The sequence below is a fragment of the Etheostoma cragini genome, chromosome 14 (assembly GCF_013103735.1).
Source record: "Etheostoma cragini isolate CJK2018 chromosome 14, CSU_Ecrag_1.0, whole genome shotgun sequence".
In the NCBI taxonomy this organism is placed as follows: Eukaryota; Metazoa; Chordata; class Actinopteri; order Perciformes; family Percidae; genus Etheostoma; species Etheostoma cragini.
Window position 1 is genome coordinate 8612770 of NC_048420.1, and position 11591 is coordinate 8624360.

The window sequence follows — 11591 nt, forward strand, 5'->3', positions numbered from 1 at the left end:
CTGTAATGTATGGAATTGTTGTTGTGATCTGTGCCGCTGTCTTGGCCAGGACTCCCTTGAAAAAGAGATTAGTAATCTTCAATAATTTCAATAAAACATGAAGTCTTCAGTTCAGCTCAACATGAACACATGTGCATACAGCTTAACATTTATGAAGAATACTATTTCCAATAATACGTAAATTATACCAAATTATGTATGGCCAGGAAATGCACTAATCACTCAGAACATGCAGCCGTTAATAAAAGCTTTAACACAACTCTCTTTTTAAATTAGGAGACATAGTTTTATATACATAAATACAAGTACGAATTGTGTTGATGTTGGTTTTCATTTAGACATCCATCCTTTGTTGCTGCCTAACATTCTGACGGTGTCTGCTTTGGACTGCAGGTGATGTACAGGAAACCGCCCAGCTGCTCGCTAGCAAAGAAGTACGAGTCAACTGTTTGGACGAGGTATGCAAACTTAAGGATCAAATGCTTAAAGTATGTAAACAGTCACTTGAAGTGACCCTGTGTGGGCCCCAGCCCAAGGTTGAGAAACTCCACCACAGCCCTGTTTCATTCTATTGTTCTGGTTTGTGGTGCTCATAGAGATTTCAAATTGCAAAAAACAATGCAACAGTTCTGTCACTGTAACATATGTTATCCATTGTGATGGAGACATATGGTTGAGAGCTATGTGTTAAAAGCATCATGCCACTCCAGACTGTCTGCATGTCAGGATCAGCTGTGGAGGCACACACACACACATACACACAAACACACACACACACACACACACACACACACACACACACACACGAACGCAGACGTGCACACATACACACACACGGAACGCACAGGAAGTGTTTACTGTTCAGACAGGCTACCATTTGTCAGAAAGAGAGTCTTTCATTGAATACCAATTACATGTTGTTAATTTTTTAACAACTCTGTGTTCATAGAGGTGGACACAAACTCCTGATGAATGATCATGTTGCTCATGTTGCTCTGTGTTATCAACTTTATAAGGTGATAATTATATATCAGTGTTGTATTTTCAGTTTGTTGGGATCAAACAAGGGATAAATACTGCTTTGAGTAAATTCCTGGCTTGCTTCTTATGTGCCTACACATAAACTAACTGCTCATGTAATGTTGCCTCTCTCCTGTGTTTCTGAAGTATGGCATGACTCCCCTGATGCATGCAGCCTATAAGGGCAAGGCCGACATGTGCCATCTGCTGCTGCAGCATGGGGCTGATGTCAACTGCAACCAGCATGAACATGGCTACACTGCTCTCATGTTCGCTGGCCTGTCAGGTACACCTGTGTGTGTGTCACTCGACTTTTCAGCATTTATGGTTCGCTTGAAGCTAAGATGAATTTAAATGTTGCTATACTAACATTCATTGTCATTTCAGTTTAGAAAAAAAATTAGTTGTTGCAATGTAGTGTTAACAAGCAAATGACTGGGGGGGGCATTGCTCATCATCTTAACCTGGACACTCTTGTTCCAGGCCAGCACGACTGTGTCACAGTAATCAACAACTTCTTCTCACGGGCGAAGGTGGAGTACTACACCCAACCACAGGGGCTGGAGAAGGAGCCCCGGCTCCCCCCCCAGCTGGCAGGACCCCTGCACAAAATCCTCATGACCACCAACCTGAATCCGGTCAAGGTGAGGCCCACTCCCTGAAATGTTGACTGCAGGTGATTGTACATGCACGGTACATGTGAACACTTGGACATGCTGGTGGCGCTCAAAGAAATGTGAGTAACATGTGGTACACATATCCTTGTTTACTAGAGGATGAATCCTTATGAACTTAGTGATCTGCTTATGCACTGTCATCCCTGTCTCAATCAATTGCCTTGTTTTGTCCAGAAATGTTTGTCTCACCACCTGTCCAATCTGTCAGATAGTCCTGCTGGTGAAGGAGCACCCTGTGCTGGTGGACATGACCGCCCTGGAGAAGTGTTACCAGGTGATGGACATGCTGTGTGAGCAGTGCGTGAAGCAGGAAGCCATGAATGAGGTCCTGGCCATAAAGATGCACTACATCAGCTGTGTGCTGCAGAAATGCCTGGTCTTCCTACACAAACAAGATGACGAGCTGGACGCACTTGTTAAGAGGTCAGGCTTCTGAGTTTGGGTAGATCAGCTACAAGTGTTACTGGCATAACAGATAGGAATATGTGGATTGCTATTGAGGACCCGGTCCTTTCTCTTCTTGACCATTTCACACTTTTGTATAGTCTTGGCATCCCATCTTCTGACTCCCTCTTCTCTTATCTTGATATGGTCATGTTCTGTAGATCTAACCAAGGGGCCCCTCTTCATACCCTCATCTTATGGAGGTGAAGGTATGAAAGGATTCTTGCTGAGATGATGATCTCAAGGTACAAATGGTAGTACACATGTCACGCATATATAGTTCATTCATCAACTCCCCTTTAAGGAAGCCCATAGCAGTCCAACACTCAGCTACAGTAATCATGAGCAATACCACAGCCATAGTGGGAGTTGGTGTTGCAGCATGGATGCTTTCAAGGGTACCGTTGAAGCATTTTTCAGAATTGCCTTATTTGATTCACCACAACGCTGAGTCATCACGCATTATGTTGTGTAGTATGGTGATGTGTTCTGCTGAGATGTATTTATTCTTCAGTTGTGTCTATTGTTGGGATAATGTTGATGCTCTGATGTCTGATAGGGTGACATGAACAAGTGTTCAGGTGTTGTGCACTTTTGCTAGTTTAGTCACAGGTTCTGTGACTACACTTGCACATTTTTTGACTTTGGGTGATCAAAGATTAAATAACTAGTTTAAAATAGTGCTGGCTGGTATACTGGCTTATTCTGGATACTGGTATTAATTTCCCACATGAGGAGATCGCTACGGCCAAAGTCATCTGTAAGTGATTTGAAAAGGGGACGCTGTTTTCTGTGTACCCTTCTCACTCATGGTGGTAACTTCATCACACAACAAGACATAACCCACAAATCCAATAGGTTCATCCTCTTGGGACCCAACATATTGACAATAAATATGGACCCTTGTGTTGTCTTCCTGTCAAAATTGAAAATGAACACTTTTGTTGACTTTTTTTCAAAGGTTGTCACTTTTTTTGGTTTCAACACTACGTAACACTAACTGATTAACTTTAGTTTTACAGTTTTGGGGGAATTTATGGTCAATAAACCTCATTTATAGGAAATTATTGAGTAAGAAAAGCAGAAAGTAGAAATTATTTAGACCAAAATTAAAGGAATGGATGTTGGTGGGTGATCACAAACCGGAAAATGTCAACTTTCGTCAATATGTCAATACTATTTCAAAACTACTTCAATGTTTTTTTCCAAATGCCATAAAATTGATTAAGACACCCCAAAATGAATTAAAGTAGAGATTTGTACTTGCCGAATAGCGTTGTGTGGAATCAATCATGTTATTTTGGGTAGTTAAAAAGAAAATTGACATAGGAAAACGGATCAATTTGACCTGAGGACAACATGAGGGTTAAAGGAAGGAACCACTAAGAGCAATGTACCCTATACAATGGTACAGGAAAACCCATTGAAAGCTTTAAGAGCTGTAATTTTTGTTGTCTGTAACCTGGGTCGCAGCCTGCTGAGGGGGAGAGACAGTGATGGTTTCCCACAGTACCAAGAGAAGTTCATTCGAGACTGTATCAGGAAATTTCCTTATTGTGAGGCCATACTCCATCAGCAGCTGGTGAGGAGCATTTTACCAGTAGAGATTGTAAGTGAAGAACATATCAGAGTACTGAAAATTAGTATATAGAAGATCAATTTTAGCAAAAAAGATCAATGAAGGATAATGTTATAATTTTAATACACACTTATATCTTATTTCCAGGGCAATGACCCAACAGCGTTCACAGTGTTGACCCAGGCCATAACAGGTCAGATGGCAATTTTAGATGCTGACTACTGTGCTACATGTGGGGAGAAGGGAGCACAGAAGAGGTGTGCCGTTTGTAAAGCAGTAAGTCAAAGTCTTCTTTAATACACAGTGATTCAATCATATCAGGAGAAATATCCATGTTGAATTACATCCTGGTCATTTTCTTTTGTTTGTCTTAGTTGACTTACTGCAATATGACGTGCCAAAAACTCCACTGGTTCACCCATAAAAAGATGTGCAGGTCTCTGCAGGAGCAGGACACCAAGCTGGAGAAGGATGCTCCGAGATTTAAAGAACTGAAAGGTGAGGTAGAAGATTTTTTTTATAGAATATTTCACATTTAGGATCTTAATTGAAGAAAACAATATTTATTTAAAGGGCTCATGTTATGCTTATTGGCATTTCCCCTTTGCTTGATTGTGTCATATATCTTGTTAATACACATTATTGGTTTACAAAGTGAAAAAGCCCAAAGTCCCCCCCAAAGGGATTCATCATCTCCACAGAAAACACTGTTCATGAACTGCTCCAAACAACTGGAGTCCAGCCTTTACTTCCATGATGAACATGCGTGACACATGGTGTAATGCTCGCCTAGCTGCTATTATGGCGCTCCCTGACAGCAAAAAAGTGAATAGAACTCAGGAAATCTCAGTCAGACTATCTAACAATACGATCTGATTCAATCTGCTGCTGGCCAAGTTGGCTAATCCCTTCAGCACCTATGACAATGTAATGTCTCAAAGATTAACTCACATGTAAATTCAAGAAAGCTTCTCAAAGGCTATCTCAGTGTCGGCCCGCAGGTTGCAGTGATTGTTTCGCCGTCTCCTCTATTTCTTCCAAGAGAATGTTTCAAGCCAGGCAGAAAGGTCCTCTTCCCCCAAATGCTTAGGGGGGCTGTCATCCTTTAGTCAATTTCAACCGGTTTCTTTGTCTCGTTTGGGTGACACGGTCATGCATATAAATCTACTACTTCCCCCCATGATGTTGTGCCCTCACTTATCATAAAGGATACATTCATACAACTGGCCCTGTTATCCAAAGGATCCTAAATTCCTGCCTAGCCAATGTCCAACAAAAATCAATACCTAGATGTCAATTGTTTTAGTTTCCGGACATTCTCAGTAACATTGGTTCAGTTTTCCTCATCCACTGCCCCTGTCACCTATGGTGGGTCTCAAGATTTCATCATACTCCCTGTTAGAAACATTATTAAAAAATACAACATCTCCTGATGACTCACAGATGTCTCTGGTGTGAAATCTAGGGACTCACTCCAGCTCCTCCTAGATTGCCTAGAAGACATTAAAGGTTGGATGGCAAATAACGTTCTTCAGCTTAATGATAGCAAAACTGGAATAATAATCATTTGGTCCCTCTAGATCCGATAGTCAACAATGTGTATGCCAGGCCATGGGTTCCAGACCGGGGGTTCCCTTACCCCTTGGGAATGAGCAGCATGGAGATTGGGGATTACAATTTATTTCTGAAATGATTATAAAATATAAATAGTTATTTTATTAACCCATTGCTATAATGGCAGGCTAGCCAACATAGATAAATGGCTCAAATGTCCAGTTACTGTCGCTTTGCATTCCGGTTTGATGTCAGTGGAGCCAGGTAATAAAAAATGAAAAAAACAGGCCAAGACTAGACTCTTGCAATTCCGGGAAAAATACATTTTGTATGGATTTACTATAGTTGTGGATCCACCGCAGCCCCAGGGTTTTCTGCGAGGTGAAGTCCCGGCTAAAACAAAGCTGAAGCTAGCCCATCTAGAGCAGGACCGGGGCACCAAACTTCTTGGTCATGGTAAAAAGTAGGACTTTTTCAATTGAAAGTTGTCAGACATCAAGTCCAAAAGTGCTATTTGGATCTACTTATATATGTGAATGGACCTTCCCAGCTTTCTCACAACACAACCAAGCACAGGAACAGACGGAATGTAAAGACTAACCTGGTTACCGCTGTTGCCACGCTGCCCCCAGGACTATCAAAGCGTATAGAGGAAAAACAAGCTCAGTTTGTCTCATTAAAGCTCAGGTAACACAATAAAAGGAGCCAGATTTTCCTCTGAACTCTGAGAATATTATATATAGGCCATGTCGCCCAGCCCATCCCAACAGTCACAATGACTATGTATGTGACTATTTATTTCTGCTCCCTGTAGATGATGAGAGCGACCTGGTTATGGAGACAGCCAACTTTCTGCAGCAGCTGTGTCTGCGGGCGGAGGAGCAGGTGGCTGCTGCCGGAGGCTGCCCTGCACAGCTCCTGGCTGGTCCTTCCACCTCTGCTCAGGGGCCGTCCTGCACCCAAGATTGGGGCTCCTGAACGATGCTGACTCATCTCTTTGTGAATTTTTTACAAACGTTATGTATGGAGAGGTATGGAAACAAAAACCATGTCAGCAGGGTACATCTCCTTTATATATTTACCACCACACCATGTAGTTTAAGACAATCAGTAACACAAAAGCAGCTGCTTCAGGTAACTTTACACACTGGAAGCTGCAAAACGTAGTATTGCAGCACGTAGGTATTGGAAATCCTGTAAGTTGATTTCAGCAAACACCCTGTTGGTCAGATTTAGTAAATAAGACAAGCAATAAGTGAAGTCTGAGGTTGATAATTCCAGCCTTTTCTGGGTGAAACAGTTGCTCAGTATTGTTGAAGGCAACATTTGGACGCATCTAAACTCCACCATTTAATCCAAAAAATCTATGATTTGGCATGTCAGATGATGAGGAGAGACCTCTTTCTAGCTCATTATGTTTTAATGTGTATGATAGTAGGATTAGTAGTTTCTTAGCAGTGTATCTCGAGGTTTTACGAATGAATTAGCATGTAGACCAGGGAAAAGTTGTTCATAGGTCATAACAAGTGACTACTATAACTGGTTTGTTTGCATTTCAACAGACACAGGAAGAGAAAAGTCCTCAATTTTGCAGCCCAATGGGGGTGTTAGAAATTTGTATTTATTATGTAGAACGATTCTACCATCAATGACATTTTTTTTGAATTCTCACTTTCAACAACATCGGTGCATTTCAAATATGGTACTGTTAGGGTTAGGGCAGGATTGTGGTTATAGCAGATAAAAAGGGAGTGCTATGGCAGGAGTATTATCACTGCCTGCCATATCATCAAACACACTGGTAACTGTCATGTGTGTAGGTCTGTGGTAGAAGATATTTTTATTATTTAAAATGAAAAGTACTTATACCATCCTGTGAGAATACTCCTGCATTCCTGCAGTTAAAGGTACTGTACATGTCCCGTGCTGTTATACATTTTGTTGAATTATGTACTTAAGCTATCATAAATGTTTCCAGCAATCAAGAAGTTATTTCATTTCACGGGACGTTTTCTTTAGTCGCCTGTCAGTGGCGATGAATGACTTTTGACCCCTCTAGTTCCTCTAACTTTTGTCCAAACACGGGGACCCAGGTCATTAATTGTAAATCATACAATGTCACAGAAAGATTTGTACTCAGGAAGCGTAATACTAAATCATTTTGTCACTGATTACATGCCACTTTGCAACACAATAATACAGCAGAGGCCTAATTTAATGATACGTGTCAATATTGATCGATCCAGCTTAACGATATGTGCTACTTCGACAAGTAGCTCGTGCTAATGCTTGGTGGGGAACGGTATAAGGTTACAACATCTTCAACACGCTCAACAAACAGCTATAATTGTTTGGATCAAGGGAAAAGTTATCCCATGGATGTGGATGTATCCTCGACCGGTATCTCCGGGGTCGTGACTCAGCCAGCCCAGAAAACACTTGCCGGCCAATGACGATATTCGACGATATTCAGCAGTCAGCCCCAGACGCAAAGTAAGACTCTCAGCGGTGTTGAGTAATGTTACAACAAACACCCCCCCACTTGCCCAATCAGGTTGGTGTTTTTCCTTCTTCCAAGCTCGGGTCTTCTACCTCAGAGCCTCAGAGCCTGGGGGGTTCTGTGCAGTACGTCAGCTGTTCCTAGGACTGCTCTCTTGTGGACACAGATCTCAGATTTGGTTTGGGAATTTGCTGGAGCCACTGGGGGTAACAGCCCGTGAGGACTGGAACCACTGTTGCCTTCACTTTCGACATCTTCTCCAGCTCCTCTCTAGCTTTTTCAAGCTTATTGTGTTCCTCCTCCTAGCAAGACTAGGTAGAGGTAGTGTGTTTGTTCTTGTTCTCCTTGGTATATCCCTTGATGTTAACTGACAATGAGGGCTCCAGGGATCCAGCATACCAATTCAGCAGGTTAGCTTGTCTTATGTTGTATCTGTAGTTGGAGTTTAGTACCCAATCTCAGATTGGAGGATGATGACCTGTCATCCTGGTTCCACCTTGCCTTAGAATCTTTGTCGTACCTATCAATCGTTAGTTGTGATGTCAGTTTGCGACTGAGGTCCCACAGCCTCTTCATGTAACCCCTTTCCCTGCGGTCACTTGTGTGTGTGGCATTCCAGTATTTACATAGTCTTCTCTAGTCAACCATTTGACAGCAGGTTATTCTGGTTCCCTTGCTGACCCAGTCAACGTCTGATACCGACTAGTACGACTCTGTCGTTTATTGTTTCAATCATCTTTGAGGTAGGCCACTGAGCAACCCAACCCAGAGGATCCAAGAGGCTGTACACTTTATTTAGCTTAAGAAGTAGGAGAATTTTCTTCACTTCCTCCATTTATTACAAACATTCAACTTCAACACATCTGGAGTTGTGGTTTTCACTGTACAGGATGGGGATGAAAATTTGTTATTTTAATGACAAATGTAGTGGAGTACTTCAGTTAATGTGCTTATTTACAACACAGGTGTAGGTGCTTTGTGTATGTATGCATACATGTGGATGTATCTGATCTCTTTCATGTAGTCCTGTAGTGTTGTTTAATGTACTCATGTCATTTATATGAGGCCTTATTATCTAACAAATTAAACTGTATTAAATAAATGTACAGCTTCCATAGCATGTATGAAGTCAATTGTGAATATGAATGACTATGAATGAAAAAAAATTTCTCTTGAAATAACTTCAAAGCATTCCATCTTAAAAGTTTTCCTTCTTAAGAAAAGAGAAGAAAGACATGCCTTTATTTACAAGGCGTAACTCCGTTTTTTTTACTCTCTGGTAGTTTTTTACACACATTACACATAGGCTTGAACTTCACACACATGCTCAGGACCTATACTGTACAAGCACTGATGGAGAGATGTGGAGAGAGGGGGCTGTGTTGGGTGGATGACATTACCCCAGTTACAACACTAGATGTCAGTTTTTCTCTCTTATGTTGAGACTGAAGATCAGTTTGAGGTTTACTGTTCTTCATCAGCTCCCTCAAGACTGATGCTTATAAACCTTTTTTTGTGGGATTACAAAATGTTATATTACGATCCATTCAATTGTTTTTAATCTAATTTACTGGGATTTCGACGAGGTCATGGCCCCTGATTAGAGATTATTGAAATGGTCATTAACTAAAGTTTCACTTGTGCTTTGCAACTTTACCTCTATTGCAGTTATATCAAACTCAGTTTCACTAAAGGCCACATTGGAAAATAAGATTCACATCAAGGGCCAGACATTTCATTTTGAAAAAGTCAAATATCTTTGACTGCATTATTACATGTCTTAAAAAGTCTTCTCCCTTACTGTTTAGTCAAAATAAAGCCCTGAAAAAGTCAGCAAAAAGATCCTCAGCCATCATAGAAAACAAGTCGTAAAGAGCAACAAAAACAACTTAAAAAACATGGGGGGAAAAGCACCAAAAGAATCAGCAAACAAGACAAAAACTAGGTGGGCTGATATTCATTGTGAACCTAAATTGGCCGGATCAAAATCTGTGAGGGGCCAGATTTTGCCCCCCGGGCCTCGAGTTTGACACGTCTGCTCTAGTTTGTCAACCAAACCTAACTGATAATCTAGATAGGAACTGTGTGACAGCTTGAGGACAGATATTCAAAGGGATGCCAAAAGGGTTATCAGAATAAACAAAGGCTTCTTCTCAGCCTTGCATTCTCACACATGATGAGCATCCTTCGGCGATGCATTACATTTCTATAGAGCTCTGTCTTCTGACTGTATTGTTCTCTTCCCTGCTCCCACGGGGGCACGCTGACTCCTGTCACTGTTTTCACAGGACAAACAGCAAGCATGGCTGCTGTCACGCTGACTCAAACCCTGTCCCGTTTTCAACCTATTATTCCCTATCCCCTTATCTGTGTGTCACACTCAATCTGGACTGCAAGTAAAGCATAAAAGCTTGATCTCAAATTTCCGGTTTCTGAGATGTAAAAATTAGCGAACGCTCTGTCAGATCCAATGACTTCCTTAAAGCCCCCCAGGTTCTTTTTTTTCTCAGCTGCTCTTCATCCACACCACCACCTCGATGATGTGATGTGACAAACACAGCTCTTTAGGGTAATTGGAGATCATTTTGAGAGCAAAAGAGGGGGAAAAACTCCCTACCTCTGTGTAACAATAATGGCATGAGCTGGACACTTTTGGAGTGGATTTATTTTCAGTGGCACCAAAGAGGAGACAAGGAGAGCTGGAGTGAAGTTATTGTCAGACAGCCCTGGGAAAGTCTTGTAAGAGGACACCTTGAGTCTTGGGGGCAATGTTTCGGAAGGATGAAGGTGAACAGGAGGCTTTGACTGGCTACTGTATGATTTGGATAATGGACATGTACATACATCATGATGGTGAGCTCATCCACTCAGCTTTGGCTGGATGAGACTCAGTGAAAAACCTCCATCCGGAACATGACACATATTCGTCCTGCTATCAGCTGATTCCCACACTCTGGACATCACATCCAGTCAGAGTCAAAGTATGGCTTTGTATACTGCATGAGGTTTATCTGAATCACTAAAACAAGAAGATCTGTATACTGAGGACCTATAATCGGGGATACACAAATGCATCCTCTGTGGAAGTCTTTTCACACTTAGCATGTAAATAAAGAGGCGTAACGGAGAGAGAGAGAGAGGAGTGGAGTTGGAAAAAGGGAGTTAATATATCTACAGTCCAGGTCATACAAAGTAACATTCTGATTTATAGCGGTTGGGTGGATTTGAACATATCAGAGCTTCAAGACAGTTCAAGTTCAAGACCCTTAATTGTCCCCAAACGGCGATTAGTTTTGCTGCAGTAAAGCAAAGAAGTTGACATACAGTACATGACAACAAAGACAACAACACTGATTAAAAATACAGAGTCACATCAAATGGGTAAAAGAATACAACAACATTAAAAGTTTAAGTTCAAGTGTGCCTTATGCGCAGAGGTTACCTATCCTTTACAGAGTTAAGCAGAGAGATAGCAGAGGGTTGGAAGTAGAATTTATATTGATTTGTTTTGAATGGTGGCTGACTGAAGCGGGAACCAGAGGGCAGCATCTTAAATTTTGCATGCAGGGGGTGAGAACTATCGCACATGATGGATTCTGCCATTTTAAGCGCATGTCTATTGGACAGTTCATCTGCTGAATCCCAATGGTGACGTCTAAAATCAATGCACAGGTCCATTGTGTTTGTATCGTTTAAATCTCAAAAGGCTTCTTTGCACCAGTTTACAGCTTCATTTGTAGGGGCATCCCCTGAGAGACGTTAAAGAAACAACCGTTTAACTTCATCAGGATATTCTAGAAGATGATTCCTCTGTCAG

General features: G+C 41.6%; 1 protein-coding gene across 1 annotated transcript in view; it reads left to right on the forward strand.

Moving 5' to 3' along the window:
• Positions 1–7018, forward strand: part of LOC117957288 (ankyrin repeat and MYND domain-containing protein 2-like) — a 7540-nt gene extending 522 nt beyond the window's left edge. The window contains exons 2-9 of the mRNA XM_034892929.1: positions 394–458; positions 1168–1316; positions 1439–1664; positions 1906–2120; positions 3615–3750; positions 3868–3996; positions 4095–4218; positions 6089–7018. Of these exons, the coding sequence (XP_034748820.1) occupies positions 394–458; positions 1168–1316; positions 1439–1664; positions 1906–2120; positions 3615–3750; positions 3868–3996; positions 4095–4218; positions 6089–6252 (1208 nt within the window). The 3' untranslated portion in view covers positions 6253–7018. The remainder of the gene's footprint in view (positions 1–393; positions 459–1167; positions 1317–1438; positions 1665–1905; positions 2121–3614; positions 3751–3867; positions 3997–4094; positions 4219–6088) is intronic.
• The last annotated feature ends 4573 nt before the right edge of the window (positions 7019–11591 follow it).